Raw genomic sequence first — 19,849 nt, 5'->3', positions numbered from 1 at the left:
CTATTGCATCTTACCCATACCGAGCGGTCATCACTCATCCATATAGTTATATGGACATATTCCTATTCCATCTCTTTAGATTTGTGTGTATTAGGTAGTTGTTGGGGAATTGTTAGATTACTTGTTAGATATTACTGCACGGTCGGGAACTAGAAGCACAAGCATTTCGCTACACTCAGCATTAACATCTGCTAACCATGTGACCATTAACATCTGCTAACCATGTGACCATTAACATCTGCTAACCATGTGTATGTGACCATTAACATCTGCTAACCATGTGTATGTGACCAATAACATCTGCTAACCATGTGACCATTAACATCTGCTAACCATGTGACCATTAACATCTGCTAACCATGTGACCATTAACATCTGCTAACCACGTGACCATTAACATCTGCTAACCATGTGACCATTAACATCTGCTAACCATGTGACCAATAACATCTGCTAACCATGTGACCATTAACATCTGCTAACCATGTGACCATTAACATCTGCTAACCATGTGTATGTGACCATTAACATCTGCTAACCATGTGACCATTAACATCTGCTAACCATGTGACCAATAACATCTGCTAACCATGTGACCATTAACATCTGCTAACCATGTGACCATTAACATCTGCTAACCATGTGACCATTAACATCTGCTAACCATGTGACCATTAACATCTGCTAACCATGTGACCAATAAACATCTGCTAACCATGTGACCAATAACATCTGCTAACCATGTGACCATTAACATCTGCTAACCATGTGACCATTAACATCTGCTAACCATGTGACCAATAACATCTGCTAACCATGTGACCAATAACATCTGCTAACCATGTGACCATTAACATCTGCTAACCATGTGACCATTAACATCTGCTAACCATGTGACCATTAACATCTGCTAACCATGTGACCATTAACATCTGCTAACCATGTGACCATTAACATCTGCTAACCATGTGTATGTGACCAATAACATCTGATAACCATGTGTATGTGACCAATAACATCTGCTAACCATGTGTATGTGACCATTAACATCTGCTAACCATGTGACCAATAACATCTGCTAACCATGTGACCAATAACATCTGCTAACCATGTGACCATTAACATCTGCTAACCATGTGACCAATAACATCTGCTAACCATGTGACCAATAACATCTGCTAACCATGTGACCATTAACATCTGCTAACCATGTGACCAATAACATCTGCTAACCATGTGACCAATAACATCTGCTAACCATGTGACCATTAACATCTGCTAACCATGTGACCATTAACATCTGCTAACCATGTGACCAATAACATCTGCTAACCATGTGACCATTAACATCTGCTAACCATGTGACCAATAACATCTGCTAACCATGTGACCATTAACATCTGCTAACCATGTGACCATTAACATCTGCTAACCATGTGACCATTAACATCTGCTAACCATGTGACCAATAACATCTGCTAACCATGTGACCATTAACATCTGCTAACCATGTGACCAATAAACATCTGCTAACCATGTGACCATTAACATCTGCTAACCATGTGACCAATAACATCTGCTGACCATGTGACCATTAACATCTGCTAACCATGTGACCAATAACATCTGCTAACCATGTGACCATTAACATCTGCTAACCATGTGACCAATAACATCTGCTAACCATGTGACCAATAACATCTGCTAACCATGTGTATGTGACCAATAACATCTGCTAACCATGTGACCAATAACATCTGCTAACCATGTGACCAATAACATCTGCTAACCATGTGACCAATAACATCTGCTAACCATGTGACCATTAACATCTGATAACCATGTGACCAATAACATATACTAACCATGTGACCATTAACATCTACTAACCATGTGACCATTAACATCTACTAACCATGTGACCAATAACATCTGCTAACCATGTGACCAATAACATCTGCTAACCATGTGACCATTAACATCTGCTAACCATGTGACCATTAACATCTGCTAACCATGTGACCAATAACATCTGCTAACCATGTGACCAATAACATCTGCTAACCATGTGTATGTGACCAATAACATCTGCTAACCATGTGACCATTAACATCTGCTAACCATGTGACCAATAACATCTGCTAACCATGTGACCAATAACATCTGCTAACCATGTGACCATTAACATCTGATAACCATGTGACCAATAACATCTACTAACCATGTGACCATTAACATCTACTAACCATGTGACCATTAACATCTACTAACCATGTGACCAATAACATCTGCTAACCATGTGACCAATAACATCTGCTAACCATGTGACCAATAACATCTGCTAACCATGTGACCATTAACATCTGCTAACCATGTGACCAATAACATCTGCTAACCATGTGACCATTAACATCTGCTAACCATGTGACCATTAACATCTGCTAACCATGTGACCAATAACATCTGCTAACCATGTGACCATTAACATCTGCTAACCATGTGACCAATAACATCTGCTAACCATGTGACCATTAACATCTGCTAACCATGTGACCATTAACATCTGCTAACCATGTGACCATTAACATCTGCTAACCATGTGACCAATAACATCTGCTAACCATGTGTATGTGACCAATAACATCTGCTAACCATGTGACCAATAACATCTGCTAACCATGTGACCATTAACATCTGCTAACCATGTGACCAATAACATCTGCTAACCATGTGACCAATAAACATCTGCTAACCATGTGACCAATAAACATCTGCTAACCATGTGACCAATAACATCTGCTAACCATGTGACCAATAACATCTGCTAACCATGTGACCATTAACATCTGCTAACCATGTGACCAATAACATCTGCTAACCATGTGACCAATAAACATCTGATTTGAAATATGTGTTTCATAGTTTTGATTTAAAATATATTTTGATTTGGTTTACTACATGATTCCATAATGTGTTATTTCATAGTTTTGATGTCTTCACTATTATTCTACCTTGTAGAAAATAGTAAACATAAAGAAAAACCCTTGAATGAGTAGGTGTGTCCAAACTGTTGACTGGTACTGTATACACACACACTTTTGTTCCTTAGAACTACAAACATGGAGGAGATATGATAGAACAGAACTACAAACATGGAGGAGAGAGAGGTCTAGACAGATCCTACAGAGGGACAGGATCACCAGGAGCTTGGCACATAACAATACATGAGACGACTCTTTACACACACACACACACACACACACACACACACACACACACACACACACACACACACACACAGATCATTACATCATGACTGCCGTATCAGTCCGTAGTCATTTACAACACGAACCAGAGTTATCTTTTACCTGTGTGTAGTTTTAATGACTCAGCATAGAGAGGAAGCCATTTTTTGTTCCTTAGAACTACAAACATGGAGGAGATATGATAGAACAGAACTACAAACATGGAGGAGAGAGAGGTCTAGACAGATCCTACAGAGGGACAGGATCACCAGGAGCTTGGCACATAACAATACATGAGACGACTCTTTACACACACACACACACACACACACACACACACACACACACGACCAGTTTCCTCTTTTGTCTTAACAATAAATCTTTCAAGTTCTGCAAACTCATTGTCAAATCAAATTATTCAAAACAAACAGACAAACAAATAACAACTGATGTTAGAGAGACTCAAGAACGTACATTTGGTTCTAAGGCAATATAAGTGCTGTCAAAACCCAACGTTGTCAGGACGTTTTCAGAAGAACGTTGTCAGAAAGACATTGTCTCTCAGTTTGTATAAAGTTTGTCTGAACATTGTCAGAACAGAATGTTTTCTAAACAGAACATTGTCAGGACTTTGTCAAACCTCAAAAATGGTCAGAACGTTGTCAGCACCGTAAGTTGTCTGGCCGTTGTCTGAACGTCGTCTCTCGGTTTGTATGAGGTTTGTCTGAAACGTTGTCTGAACGTTGTCAGCACCGTAAGTTGTCTGGCCGTTGTCTGAACGTCGTCTCTCGGTTTGTATGAGGTTTGTCTGGCCGTTGTCTGAACGTCGTCTCTCGGTTTGTATGAGGTTTGTCTGGCCGTTGTCTGAACGTCGTCTCTCGGTTTGTATGAGGTTTGTCTGGCCGTTGTCTGAACGTCGTCTCTCGGTTTGTATGAGGTTTGTCTGAAACGTTGTCTGAACGTCGTCTCTCGGTTTGTATGAGGTTTGTCTGAAACGTTGTCTGAACGTCGTCTCTCGGTTTGTATGAGGTTTGTCTGGCCGTTGTCTGAACGTCGTCTCTCGGTTTGTATGAGGTTTGTCTGGCCGTTGTCTGAACGTCGTCTCTCGGTTTGTATGAGGTTTGTCTGGCCGTTGTCTGAACGTCGTCTCTCGGTTTGTATGAGGTTTGTCTGGCCGTTGTCTGAACGTCGTCTCTCGGTTTGTATGAGGTTTGTCTGAAACGTTGTCTGAACGTCGTCTCGGTTTGTATGAGGTTTGTCTGAAACGTTGTCCGAACGTCGTCTCTCGGTTTGTATGAGGTTTGTCTGGCCGTTGTCTGAACGTCGTCTCTCGGTTTGTATGAGGTTTGTCTGGCCGTTGTCTGAACGTCGTCTCTCGGTTTGTATGAGGTTTGTCTGAAACGTTATCTGAACAGGAAGTTGTCAGAAAGTTATCAGGATGTTGTCTCTCAGTTTGTATAATGTTGCCTCAGCGTTACCTCATGCTTCTCTCAGTCAGTCAGCCAATCAGTCAGTCAGCCATTCCATCAGTGAATCAGTCAGCCAATCAGTCAGTCAGCCATTCCATCAGTGAATCAGTCAGCCAATCAGTCAGTCAGCCATTCCATCAGTGAATCAGTCAGCCAATTAGTCAGTCAGCCATTCCATCAGTGAATCAGTCAGCCAATCAGTCAGTCAGCCATTCCATCAGTGAATCGGTTATCCAGTCAGTCAGTCAACCTGTCAAACAGCCAATCAGACAGTCAGTCAGCCAGTCAATCGAACAGTCAGTCAGCCAGTCAATCAGTCAACCAGCCAATAAGACAGTCAGTCAGCCAGTCAATCAGTGAATCAGTCAGCCAATCAGACAGTCAGTCAGCCAGTCAATCAGTGAATCAGTCAGCCAATCAGTCAGTCAGTCAGCCAGTCCATCAGTGAATCAGTCAGCCAGCCAATCAGTCAGTCAGCCAGTCCATCAGTGAATCAGTCAGCCAGCCAATCAGACAGTCAGTCAGCCAGTCAATCAGACAGTCAGTCAGCCAGTCAATCAGTCAACCAGCCAGTCAGCCAGTCAATCAGTCAACCAGCCAATCAGACAGTCAGCCAGTCAATCAGATATACAGTCAGTCAGCCAGTCAATCAGTCAACCAGCCAATCAGACAGTCAGTCAGCCAGTCAATCAGTCAACCAGCCAATCAGACAGTTAGCCAGTAAAATAGTCAGCGACTCAGCCAGCCAAACAGCCAGTCAGTTAGTTAGTCACTCCAGTTCCAGTATTAAATCCAGTTCCTGTTCACACTCCAGTTTCAGTATTTAATCCAGTTTCAGAATTTAATCCAGTTTCAGAATTTAATTCATTTTCAGAATTTAATCCAGTTTCCGTATTTAATCCAGTTTCAGTATTTAATCCAGTTTCAGTATTTAATCCAGTTTCAGTATTTAATCCAGTTTCCGTATTTAAGACTGTTTCAGTATTTAAGACTGTTTCAGTATTTAATCCAGTTTCAGTATTTAATCCAGTTTCCGTATTTAATCCAGTTTCAGTATTTAATCCAGTTTCAGAATTTAATCCAGTTTCCGTATTTAATCCAGTTTCAGTATTTAATCCAGTTTCAGTATTTAATCCATTTCCCGTTGTTAAAGCAGTTCCATTAATCCTGTTACAGTGTGAAGCTCTGATCCAGTCTCTCTTCACATGTAGTCCTCAGAGTTCTAGAAGCTCCCCTGTTAAGAGATAGACTGATCAGTCCTCCCCCTCTCTCCTTTGGTTCTCACCCACACTCACTCCTCTCCTCAAAACAGTGTGTGTGTGTGTGTGTGTGTGTGTTTGGCGCCTGTCAGTCAGAGGAGGAAAGGGGCCTGTGGTTGTCTTGTCGGCACAGTGAGGCTAGGGGTCTGGGTGTTGTGACATCACTTCCTGGTGTGAAGGTTCTGCTGGAACTGGGTGCTGGTGTAGCGGATGTGGAACCCCTTCTTACTGATGGTGTCGTCGCTATGGAAACGGATCAACACCGCGTCACCCGCAGAGTAGATCTCCTCTCTGGGCTAGGGAGGGAGGGCGAGAGATGACAGAGGATGGAGAGGGAGAGAGAGACAGAGAGACAGAGAGAGAGAGAGAGAGAGAGAGAGAGAGAGAGAGAGAGGATCAGAGAGAGAGAAAGAGAGCGAGATGGAGAGAGAGAGACAGAGGGGGATCAGAGAGAGAGAGAGAGAGAGAGAGAGAGAGAGAGAGAGAGAGATCAGACGGAGAGAGAGAGAGAGAGAGACAGAGTGGGATCAGAGAGAGAGAGAGAGAGAGACAGAGAGAGAGAGAGAGAGAGAGGGAGAGGGATCAGAGAGAGAGAGAGAGATGAGAGATGGAGAGAGAGAGAGAGAGAGACAGAGGGGGATCAGAGAGAGAGAGAGAGAGAGAGAGGTAATGTAGAGGTGAGAAGATGGAGGATAGAGATAATAACAGTAGATGAAAACATACAGTACAGTTCACTATTTCTTCTAAAATAAATAAAAAACATTATCCACACATTGTTGGATTGTCAACATTGCAACAAACACTGCTACGCAGAGCTAGTTCCTGGTTACCCTGCCTACGGCCAAGATAACTGACAACAAATACTGGTAACCAGGGCTAGTTCCTGGTTACCCTGCCTACGGCCAAGATAACTGACAACAAATACTGGTAACCAGGGCTAGTTCCTGGTTACCCTGCCTACGGCCAAGATAACTGACAACAAATACTGGTAACCAGAGCTAGTTCTTGGTTACCCTGCCTACGGCCAAGATAACTGACAACAAATACTGGTAACCAGGGCTAGTTCTTGGTTACCCTGCCTACGGCCAAGATAACTAACAAAAACTGGTAACCAGGGCTAGTTCCTGGTTACCCTGCTTACGGCCAAGATAACTAACAACAAATACTGGTAACCAGGGCTAGTTCTTGGTTACCCTGCCTACGGCCAAGATAACTGACAACAAATACTGGTAACCAGGGCTAGTTCTTGGTTACCCTGCCTACGGCCAAGATAACTAACAACAAAAACTGGTAACCAGGGCTAGTTCCTGGTTACCCTGCCTACGGCCAAGATAACTGACAACAAATACTGGTAACCAGGGCTAGTTCCTGGTTACCCTGCCTACGGCCAAGATAACTAACAACAAATACTGGTAACCAGGGCTAGTTCTTGGTTACCCTGCCTACGGCCAAGATAACTAACAACAAAAACTGGTAACCAGGGCTAGTTCCTGGTTACCCTGCCTACGGCCAAGATAACTAACAACAAATACTGGTAACCAGGGCTAGTTCCTGGTTACCCTGCCTACGGCCAAGATAACTAACAACACATACTGGTAACCAGGGCTAGTTCCTGGTTACCCTGCCTCTGACCAAGATAACTAACAACACATACTGGTAACCAGGGCTAGTTCCTGGTTACCCTGCCTGACCAAGATAACTGACAACAAATACTGGTAACCAGGGCTAGTTCCTGGTTACCCTGCCTGAAGATAACTGACAACAAATACTGGTAACCAGGGCTAGTTCCTGGTTACCCTGCCTACGGCCAAGATAACTGACAACAAATACTGGTAACCAGGGCTAGTTCTTGGTTACCCTGCCTACGGCCAAGATAACTGAAAACAAATACTGGTAACCAGGGCTAGTTCCTGGTTACCCTGCCTGCGGCCAAGATAACTAACAACAAAAACTGGTAACCAGGGCTAGTTCCTGGTTACCCTGCCTACGGCCAAGATAACTAACAACAAATACTGGTAACCAGGGCTAGTTCCTGGTTACCCTGCCTACGGCCAAGATAACTGACAACAAATACTGGTAACCAGGGCTAGTTCTTGGTGACATAGGTTATGTATGTGATTAAATACCATTCAATGACACCTACCCCATCTACCCCCCCCACCCCACCCTTACCACAGAACCGTCCCAGTCTGTGTGAGTTAGAGTCATTATGTATGTGATACCCTCCCATCCTTACCCCAGAACCCCAGAACCGTCCCAGTCTGTGTGAGTTAGAGTCATTATGTATGTGATACCCCCCCATCCTTACCCCAGAACCACAGAACCGTCCCAGTCTGTGTGAGTTAGAGTCATTATGTATGTGATGTTATGTTGAACATAATAAACGGCTCTCTATCCACCGGATGTGTCCCAAACTCACTAAAAGTGGCAGTAATAAAGCCTCTCTTGAAAAAGCCAAACCTTGACCCAGAAAATATAAAAAACTATCGGCCTATATCGAATCTTCCATTCCTCTCAAAAATTTTAGAGAAGGCTGTTACGCAGCAACTCACTGCCTTCCTGAAGACAAAACAATGTATACGAAATGCTTCAGTCTGGTTTTAGACCCCATCATAGCACTGAGACGGCACTTGTGAAGGTGGTAAATGACATTTTAATAGCATCGGACCGAGGCTCTGCATCTGTCCTCGTGCTCCTAGACCTTAGTGCTGCTTTTGATACCATCGATCACCACATTCTTTTGGAGAGATTGGAAACCCAAATTGGTCTACACGGACATGTTCTGGCCTGGTTTAGATCTTATCTGTCGGAAAGATATCAGTTTGTCTCTGTGAATGGTTTGTCCTCTGACAAATCAACTGTAAATTTCGGTGTTCCTCAAGGTTCCGTTTTAGGACCAATATTGTTTTCACTATATATTTTACCTCTTGGGGATGTCAATCGAAAACATAATGTTAACTTTCACTGCTATGCGGATGACACACAGCTGTACATTTCAATGAAACATGGTGAAGCCCCAAAATTGCCCTCGCTAGAAGCATGTGTTTCAGACATAAGGATGTGGATGGCTGCAAACTTTCTACTATTAAACTCGGACAAAACAGAGATGCTTGTTCTAGGTCCCAAGAAACAAAGAGATCTTCTGTTGAATGAAGGATCTCGGCGTTACTCTGGACCCTGATCTCTCTTTTGAAGAACATATCAAGACCATTTCGAGGACAGCTTTTTTCCATCTACGTAACATTGCAAAAATCAGAAACTTTCTGTCCAAAAATGATGCAGAAAAATTAATCCATGCTTTTGTCACTTCTAGGTTAGACTACTGCAATGCTCTACTTTCCGGCTACCCGGATAAACCACTAAATAAACTTCAGTTAGTGCTAAACACGGCTGCTAGAATCCTGACTAGAACCCAAGAAATTGATCATATTACTCCAGTGCTAGCCTCTCTACACTGGCTTCCTGTCAAAGCAAGGGCTGATTTCAAGGTTTTACTGCTAACCTACAAAGCATTACATGGGCTTGCTCCTACCTATCTCTCTGATTTGGTCCTGCCGTACATACCTACACGTACGCTACGGTCACAAGACGCAGGCCTCCTAATTGTCCCTAGAATTTCTAAGCAAACAGCTGGAGGCAGGGCTTTCTCCTATAGAGCTCCGTTTTTATGGAACGGTCTGCCTACCCATGTCAGATACGCAAACTCGGTCTCAACCTTTAAGTCTTTACTGAAGACTCATCTCTTCAGTGGGTCATATGATTGAGTGTAGTCTGGCCCAGGAGTGGGAAGGTGAACGGAAAGGCTCTGGAGCAACGAACCGCCCTTGCTGTCTCTGCCTGGCCGGTTCCCCTCTTTCCACTGGGACTCTCTGCCTCTAACCCTATTACAGGGGCTGGGTCACTGGCTTACTGGGGCTCTCTCATGCCGTCCCTGGAGGGGGTGCGTCACCTGAGTGGGTTGATTCACTATTGTGGTCATCCTGTCTGAGTTGCCGCCCCCCCCCCCCCTTGGGTTGTGTCGTGGCGGAGATCTTTGTGGGCTATACTCAGCCTTGTCTCAGGATGGTAAGTTGGTGGTTGAAGATATCCCTCTAGTGGTGTGGGGGCTGTGCTTTGGCAAAGTGGGTGGGGTTATATCCTTCCTGTTTGGCCCTGTCCGGGGGTGTCCTCGGATGGGGCCACAGTGTCTCCTGACCCCTCCTGTCTCAGCCTCCAGTATTTATGCTGCAGTAGTTTATGTGTCGGGGGGCTAGGGTCAGTTTGTTTTATCTGGAGTACTTCTCCTGTCCTATTCGGTGTCCTGTGTGAATCTAAGTGTGCGTTCTCTAATTCTCTCCTTATATCTTTCTTTCTCTCTCTCGGAAGACCTGAGCCCTAGGACCATGCCCCAGGACTACCTGACATGATGACTCCTTGCTGTCCCCAGTCCACCTGGCCATGCTGCTGCTCCAGTTTCAACTGTTCTGCCTTACTATTATTCGACCATGCTGGTCATTTATGAACATTTGAACATCTTGGCCATGTTCTGTTATAATCTCCACCCGGCACAGCCAGAAGAGGACTGGCCACCCCACATATGCTCTCTCTAATTCTCTCTTTCTTTCTCTCTCCCGGAGGACCTGAGCCCTAGGACCGTGCCCCAGGACTACCTGACATGATGACTCCTTGCTGTCCCCAGTCCACCTGACTGTGCTGCTGCTCCAGTTTCAACTGTTCTGCCTTATTATTATTCGACCATGCTGGTCATTTATGAACATTTGAACATCTTGGCCATGTTCTGTTATAATCTCCACCCGGCACAGCCAGAAGAGGACTGGCCACCCCACATAGCCTGGTTCCTCTCTAGGTTTCTTCCTAGGTTTTTGCCTTTCTAGGGAGTTTTTCCTAGCCACCGTGCTTCTACACCTGCATTTCTTGCTGTTTGGGGTTTTAGGCTATATAAATACATTTGATTTGATTTGATGTGATACCCCCCCATCCTTACCCCAGAACCACAGAACCGTCCCAGTCTGTGTGAGTTAGAGTCATTATGTATGTGATACCCCTCCTTACCCCAGAACCACAGAACCGTCCCAGTCTGTGTGAGTTAGAGTCATTATGTATGTGATACCCCTCCTTACCCCAGAACCACAGAACCGTCCCAGTCTGTGTGAGTTAGAGTCATTATGTATGTGATAGCCCTCCTTACCCCAGAACCACAGAACCGTCCCAGTCTGTGTGAGTTAGAGTCATTATGTATGTGATACCCCCCCATCCTTACCCCAGAACCACAGAACCGTCCCAGTCTGTGTGAGTTAGAGTCATTATGTATGTGATACCCTCCCATCCTTACCCCAGAACCACAGAACCGTCCCAGTCTGTGTGAGTTAGAGTCATTATGTATGTGATACCCCTCCTTACCCCAGAACCACAGAACCGTCCCAGTCTGTGTGAGTTAGAGTCATTATGTATGTGATACCCATCCTTACCCCAGAACCACAGAACCGTCCCAGTCTGTGTGAGTTAGAGTCATTATGTATGTGATACCCCTCCTTACCCCAGAACCACAGAACCGTCCCAGTCTGTGTGAGTTAGAGTCATTATGTATGTGATACCCCTCCTTACCCCAGAACCACAGAACCGTCCCAGTCTGTGTGAGTTAGAGTCATTATGTATGTGATACCCTCCCATCCTTACCCCAGAACCACAGAACCGTCCCAGTCTGTGTGAGTTAGAGTCATTATGTATGTGATACCCCTCCTTACCCCAGAACCACAGAACCGTCCCAGTCTGTGTGAGTTAGAGTCATTATGTATGTGATACCCATCCTTACCCCAGAACCACAGAACCGTCCCAGTCTGTGTGAGTTAGAGTCATTATGTATGTGATACCCCTCCTTACCCCAGAACCACAGAACCGTCCCAGTCTGTGTGAGTTAGAGTCATTATGTATGTGATACCCCTCCTTACCCCAGAACCACAGAACCGTCCCAGTCTGTGTGAGTTAGAGTCATTATGTATCTGATACCCCTCCTTACCCCAGAACCACAGAACCGTCCCAGTCTGTGTGGGTTAGAGTCATTATGTATGTGATACCCATCCTTACCCCAGAACCACAGAACCGTCCCAGTCTGTGTGAGTTAGAGTCATTATGTATGTGATACCCATCCTTACCACAGAACCGTCCCAGTCTGTGTGAGTTAGAGTCATTATGTATGTGATACCCATCCTTACCACAGAACCGTCCCAGTCTGTGTGAGTTAGAGTCATTATGTATGTGATACCCATCCTTACCCCAGAACCACAGAACCGTCCCAGTCTGTGTGAGTTAGAGTCATTATGTATGTGATACCCCCCCATCCTTACCCCAGAACCACAGAACCGTCCCAGTCTGTGTGAGTTAGAGTCATTATGTATGTGATACCCTCCCATCCTTACCCCAGAACCACAGAACCGTCCCAGTCTGTGTGAGTTAGAGTCATTATGTATGTGATACCCTCCCATCCTTACCCCAGAACCACAGAACCGTCCCAGTCTGTGTGAGTTAGAGTCATTAAGTATGTGATACCCTCCCATCCTTACCCCAGAACCACAGAACCGTCCCAGTCTGTGTGAGTTAGAGTCATTATGTATGTGATACCCTCCCATCCTTACCCCAGAACCACAGAACCGTCCCAGTCTGTGTGAATTAGAGTCATAACCATCGTACAGCTCTATGTAGTCATAACCACAGTCCGCCTCCTCCTCCACCTCGAAGGTCGTAAAGGTCAACTCTATTCCGTAACCCTCCTCTGACGTCACCAACCACTCACAGTCCGTGTGGCCTGGAGAGAAGAGGAGAGCAGAGAGGATACGAGTGTACAGTAGAATAGAGTAGAGTAGAGTAGAGTAAAATCGAGTAGAGTAGAACAGAGTAGAGTAAAATAGAGTAGAGTAGAGTAAAGTGAAATAGAGTAGAGTAGAACAGAGTAGAGTAGAGTAAAATAGAGTAGAGTAGAGTGGAGGAGAGTAAAATAGAGTAGAGTAGAATAGAATAAAATAGAATAGAGTCAAATAGAATATAATAGAGTAGAATAGAATATAATAGAGTAGAGTAGAATAGAGTATAATATAGTTGCATGGAATTGAGTAGAATAGAATAGAGTAGGGTAAAGCAGAATAGAGTGGAATGGAGTAGAATAGAGTATAATAGAATGGAGTAGAATATAGTAGAATAGAGTAGAATATAGTGAAATAGAATAGGGTAGAATAGAGTATAATAGAATAGAGTAGAATGGAGTATAATAGAATAGAGTAGAATGGAGTAGAATATAGTGAAATAGAATAGGGTAGAATAGAGTAGAATATAGTAGAATAGAGTAGAGTAGAATAGGGTAGGGTAAAGCAGAATAGAGTAGAATAAAATAGAATAGAGTAGAATTGAATAGAGCAGAGAATATAATAGAATAGAGTAGAATGGAGTAGAGTAAAGCAGAATAGAGTAGAATTGAATATAGTAGAGCAGAGCAGAGAATAATAGAATAGAATAGAGTACAATAGAATAGAGTAGAGCATAGAATATAATAGAATACAGTAGAATAGAGTAGAGTAAAGCAGATTAGAGTAGAGTAGAATATAGTAGAATAGAATAGTGTAGAATAGAGTAGAATAGAATAGAGTAGAGTAGAATAGAGTAGAGTAGAATAAAACAGAGTAGAGTAAAACAGAGTAGAATAGAATAGAGTAGAATAGGGTAGAGTAGAATAGTGTAGAGTAAAGCAGATTAGAGTAGAGTAGAATATAGTAGAATAGAATAGTGTAGAATAGAGTAGAATAGAGTAGAATAGAGTAGAGTAGAATAAAACAGAGTAGAGTAAAACAGAGTAGAATAGAATAGAGTAGAATAGAGACAAACAGAAAACAATAGAAATGTAATTAATAGAAAAACCATCATCCTGACAAGTGTAGATGTTCCTTTGGATGGACAGCTGTGACATCATACAAACCATAAAATTAGGGTTAGGGTTAGCTTGTAGTCGTCCTACAGAGGGTGTGTGTGTGTGCGTGTGTGTGTGTGTGTGTGTGTGTGTGTGTGTGTGTGTGTGTGTGTGTGTGTGTGTGTATATACCAGGGTAGTTGTTATCTCCAAACTGGGAGTGTGAGTAGAGGTTCTTCTGACGAGTCTCGGCCTTCAACCTCCCTCCACACTCTAGAAGAGGAGAGGGACAGACAGGGACATTTAGAGAGTGAAACTAACCTCCATCCACACTCTAGAAGAGGAGAGGGACAGACAGGGACATTTAGAGAGTGAAACTAATCTCCCTCTACACTCTAGAAGAGGAGAGGGACAGACAGGGACATTTAGAGAGTGAAACTAACCTCCCTCTACACTCTAGAAGAGGAGAGAGACAGACAGGGACATTTAGAGAGTGAAACTAACCTCCCTCCACACTCTAGAAGAGGAGAGGGACATTTAGAGAGTGAAACTAACCTCCCTCCACACTCTAGAAGAGGAGAGGGACAGACAGGGACATTTAGAGAGTGAAACTAACCTCCATCCACACTCTAGAAGAGGAGAGGGACAGACAGGGACATTTAGAGAGTGAAACTAACCTCCCTCCACACTAGAAGAGGAGAGGGACAGACAGGGACATTTAGAGAGTGAAACTAACCTCCCTCCACACTCTAGAAGAGGAGAGGGACAGACAGGGACATTTAGAGAGTGAAACTAACCTCCCTCCACACTCTAGAAGAGGAGAGGGACAGACAGGGACATTTAGAGAGTGAAACTAACCTCCATCCACACTCTAGAAGAGGAGAGGGACAGACAGGGACATTTAGAGAGTGAAACTAACCTCCCTCCACACTCTAGAAGAGGAGAGAGACAGACAGGGACATTTAGAGAGTGAAACTAACCTCCCTCCACACTCTAGAAGAGGAGAGGGACAGACAGGGACATTTAGAGAGTGAAACTAACCTCCATCCACACTCTAGAAGAGGAGAGAGACAGACAGGGACATTTAGAGAGTGAAACTAACCTCCCTCCACACTCTAGAAGAGGAGAGAGACAGACAGGGACATTTAGAGAGTGAAACTAACCTCCCTCCACACTCTAGAAGAGGAGAAGGACAGACAGGGACATTTAGAGAGTGAAACTAACCTCCCTCTACACTCTAGAAGAGGAGAGAGACAGACAGGGACATTTAGAGAGTGAAACTAACCTCCCTCTACACTCTAGAAGAGGAGAGGGACAGACAGGGACATTAACACTTTGGTTCAGACTAAATAAACAAATATAGACCAAGATATAGGTAACTATTTTTTGTTGTTGTTGCATGTTCTGGTATTCACCACTAGAGGGGGGCAGTGGACTGCTTTACATTCACTGGACACTGGCAGGTAGAACTTACTGTCTAGCTACTACAATATGATCATCACTGGACACTAACAGGTAGAACTTACTGTCTAGTTACTACAATATGATCATCACTGGACACTGGCAGGTAGAACTTACTGTCTAGTTACTACAATATGACCATCACTGGACACTGGCAGGTAGAACTTACTGTCTAGTTACTACAATATGATCATCACTGGACACTGGCAGGTAGAACTTACTGTCTAGATACTACAATATGATCATCACTGGACCCTGGCAGGTAGAACTTACTGTCTAGTTACAATATGATCATCACTGGACACTGGCAGGTAGAACTTACTGTCTAGTTACTACAATATGATCATCACTGGACACTGGCAGGTAGAACTTACTGTCTAGTTACAATATGATCATCACTGGACACTGACAGGTAGAACTTACTGTCTAGTTACTACAATATGATCATCACTGGACCCTGGCAGGTAGAACTTACTGTCTAGTTACAATATGATCATCACTGGACACTGGCAGGTAGAACTTACTGTCTAGTTACTACAATATGATCATCACTGGACACTGGCAGGTAGAACTTACTGTCTAGTTACTACAATATGATCATCACTGGACACTGGCAGGTAGAACTTACTGTCTAGTTACTACAATATGATCATCACTGGACACTGGCATGTAGAACTTACTGTCTAGATACTACAATATGATCATCACTGGACACTGACAGGTAGAACTTACTGTCTAGTTACTACAATATGATCATCACTGGACACTGACAGGTAGAACTTACTGTCTAGTTACTACAATATGATCATCACTGGACACTGACAGGTAGAACTTACTGTCTAGATACAATATGATCATCACTGGACACTGACAGGTAGAACTTACTGTCTAGTTACTACAATATGATCATCACTGGACACTGACAGGTAGAACTTACTGTCTAGTTACTACAATATGATCATCACTGGACACTGACAGGTAGAACTTACTGTCTAGTTACTACAATATGATCATCACTGGACACTGACAGGTAGAACTTACTGTCTAGTTACTACAATATGATCATCACTGGACACTGGCAGGTAGAACTTACTGTCTAGATACTACAATATGATCATCACTGGACACTGACAGGTAGAACTTACTGTCTAGTTACTACAATATGATCATCACTGGACACTGACAGGTAGAACTTACTGTCTAGTTACTACAATATGATCATCACTGGACACTGACAGGTAGAACTTACTGTCTAGTTACTACAATATGATCATCACTGGACACTGACAGGTAGAACTTACTGTCTAGATACAATATGATCATCACTGGACACTGACAGGTAGAACTTACTGTCTAGATACAATATGATCATCACTGGACACTGACAGGTAGAACTTACTGTCTAGTTACCACAATATGATCATCACTGGACACTGACAGGTAGAACTTACTGTCTAGTTACTACAATATGATCATCACTGGACACTGACAGGTAGAACTTACTGTCTAGTTACTACAATATGATCATCACTGGACACTGGCAGGTAGAACTTACTGTCTAGATACTACAATATGATCATCACTGGACACTGACAGGTAGAACTTACTGTCTAGTTACTACAATATGATCATCACTGGACACTGACAGGTAGAACTTACTGTCTAGTTACTACAATATGATCATAACTGGACACTGACAGGTAGAACTTACTGTCTAGTTACTACAATATGATCATCACTGGACACTGACAGGTAGAACTTACTGTCTAGATACAATATGATCATCACTGGACACTGACAGGTAGAACTTACTGTCTAGTTACTACAATATGATCATCACTGGACACTGGCAGGTAGAACTTACTGTCTAGTTACTACAATATGATCATCACTGGACACTGGCAGGTAGAACTTACTGTCTAGTTACAATATGATCATCACTGGACACTGGCAGGTAGAACTTACTGTCTAGTTACAATATGATCATCACTGGACACTGACAGGTAGAACTTACTGTCTAGTTACTACAATATGATCGATCATCACTGGACACTGACAGGTAGAACTTACTGTCTAGTTACTACAATATGATCATCACTGGACACTGACAGGTAGAACTTACTGTCTAGTTACTACAATATGATCATCACTGGACACTGACAGGTAGAACTTACTGTCTAGATACAATATGATCATCACTGGACACTGACAGGTAGAACTTACTGTCTAGTTACTACAATATGATCATCACTGGACACTGACAGGTAGAACTTACTGTCTAGTTACTACAATATGATCATCACTGGACACTGACAGGTAGAACTTACTGTCTAGTTACTACAATATGATCATCACTGGACACTGACAGGTAGAACTTACTGTCTAGTTACTACAATATGATCATCACTGGACACTGGCAGGTAGAACTTACTGTCTAGATACTACAATATGATCATCACTGGACACTGACAGGTAGAACTTACTGTCTAGTTACTACAATATGATCATCACTGGACACTGACAGGTAGAACTTACTGTCTAGTTACTACAATATGATCATCACTGGACACTGACAGGTAGAACTTACTGTCTAGTTACTACAATATGATCATCACTGGACAATGACAGGTAGAACTTACTGTCTAGATACAATATGATCATCACTGGACACTGACAGGTAGAACTTACTGTCTAGATACAATATGATCATCACTGGACACTGACAGGTAGAACTTACTGTCTAGTTACCACAATATGATCATCACTGGACACTGACAGGTAGAACTTACTGTCTAGATACAATATGATCATCACTGGACACTGACAGGTAGAACTTACTGTCTAGTTACTACAATATGATCATCACTGGACACTGGCAGGTAGAACTTACTGTCTAGTTACTACAATATGATCATCACTGGACACTGGCAGGTAGAACTTACTGTCTAGTTACAATATGATCATCACTGGACACTGGCAGGTAGAACTTACTGTCTAGTTACTACAATATGATCATCACTGGACACTGGCAGGTAGAACTTACTGTCTAGATACAATATGATCATCACTGGACACTGACAGGTAGAACTTACTGTCTAGTTACTACAATATGATCATCACTGGACACTGACAGGTAGAACTTACTGTCTAGTTACTACAATATGATCATCACTGGACACTGGCAGGTAGAACTTACAGTTTAGTTACAATATGATCATCACTGGACACTGACAGGTAGAACTTACTGTCTAGTTACTACAATATGATCATCACTGGACACTGACAGGTAGAACTTACTGTCTAGTTACTACAATATGATCATCACTGGACCCTGGCAGGTAGAACTTACTGTCTAGTTACAATATGATCATCACTGGACACTGGCAGGTAGAACTTACTGTCTAGTTACTACAATATGATCATCACTGGACACTGACAGGTAGAACTTACTCTCTAGTTACAATATGACCATCACTGGACACTGGCAGGTAGAACTTACTGTCTAGTTACTACAATATGACCATCACTGGACAATGGCAGGTAGAACTTACTGTCTAGTTACAATATGATCATTACTGGACACTGACAGGTAGAACTTACTGTCTAGTTACAATATGATCATCACTGGACACTGGCAGGTAGAACTTACTGTCTAGTTACAATATGATCATCACTGGACACTGGCAGGTAGAACTTACTGTCTAGTTACTACAATATGACCATCACTGGACACTGGCAGGTAGAACTTACTGTCTAGTTACTACAATATGATCATCACTGGACACTGGCAGGTAGAACTTACTGTCTAGTTACTACAATATGATCATCACTGGACACTGGCAGGTAGAACTTACTGTCTAGTTACTACAATATGATCATCACTGGACACTGACAGGTAGAACTTACTGTCTAGTTACTACAATATGATCATCACTGGACACTGGCAGGTAGAACTTACTGTCTAGATACAATATGATCATCACTGGACACTGACAGGTAGAACTTACTGTCTAGTTACTACAATATGATCATCACTGGACACTGACAGGTAGAACTTACTGTCTAGTTACTACAATATGATCATCACTGGACACTGGCAGGTAGAACTTACAGTTTAGTTACAATATGATCATCACTGGACACTGACAGGTAGAACTTACTGTCTAGTTACTACAATATGATCATCACTGGACACTGACAGGTAGAACTTACTGTCTAGTTACTACAATATGATCATCACTGGACCCTGGCAGGTAGAACTTACTGTCTAGTTACAATATGATCATCACTGGACACTGGCAGGTAGAACTTACTGTCTAGTTACTACAATATGATCATCACTGGACACTGACAGGTAGAACTTACTCTCTAGTTACAATATGACCATCACTGGACACTGGCAGGTAGAACTTACTGTCTAGTTACTACAATATGACCATCACTGGACAATGGCAGGTAGAACTTACTGTCTAGTTACAATATGATCATTACTGGACACTGACAGGTAGAACTTACTGTCTAG

General features: G+C 42.9%; 1 protein-coding gene across 1 annotated transcript in view; it reads right to left on the bottom strand.

Moving 5' to 3' along the window:
• Positions 1–3,357: 3,357 nt before the first annotated feature.
• The window catches only part of tll1 (tolloid-like 1), a 447,864-nt gene continuing 431,372 nt past the window's right edge, over positions 3,358–19,849 (bottom strand). Inside the window, exons 21-23 of the mRNA XM_065004503.1 lie at positions 14,059–14,139; positions 12,606–12,775; positions 3,358–6,269 (exon numbers count right to left, since the gene is read on the bottom strand). Of these exons, the coding sequence (XP_064860575.1) occupies positions 6,135–6,269; positions 12,606–12,775; positions 14,059–14,139 (386 nt within the window). The 3' untranslated portion in view covers positions 3,358–6,134. The remainder of the gene's footprint in view (positions 6,270–12,605; positions 12,776–14,058; positions 14,140–19,849) is intronic.

The sequence above is a fragment of the Oncorhynchus nerka genome, linkage group LG18 (genome assembly GCF_034236695.1).
Source record: "Oncorhynchus nerka isolate Pitt River linkage group LG18, Oner_Uvic_2.0, whole genome shotgun sequence".
Classification (NCBI taxonomy): Eukaryota; Metazoa; Chordata; class Actinopteri; order Salmoniformes; family Salmonidae; genus Oncorhynchus; species Oncorhynchus nerka.
The sequence above is the reverse complement of the archived record's forward strand: the minus strand, read 5'-3'. Positions and strand labels throughout refer to the sequence as shown.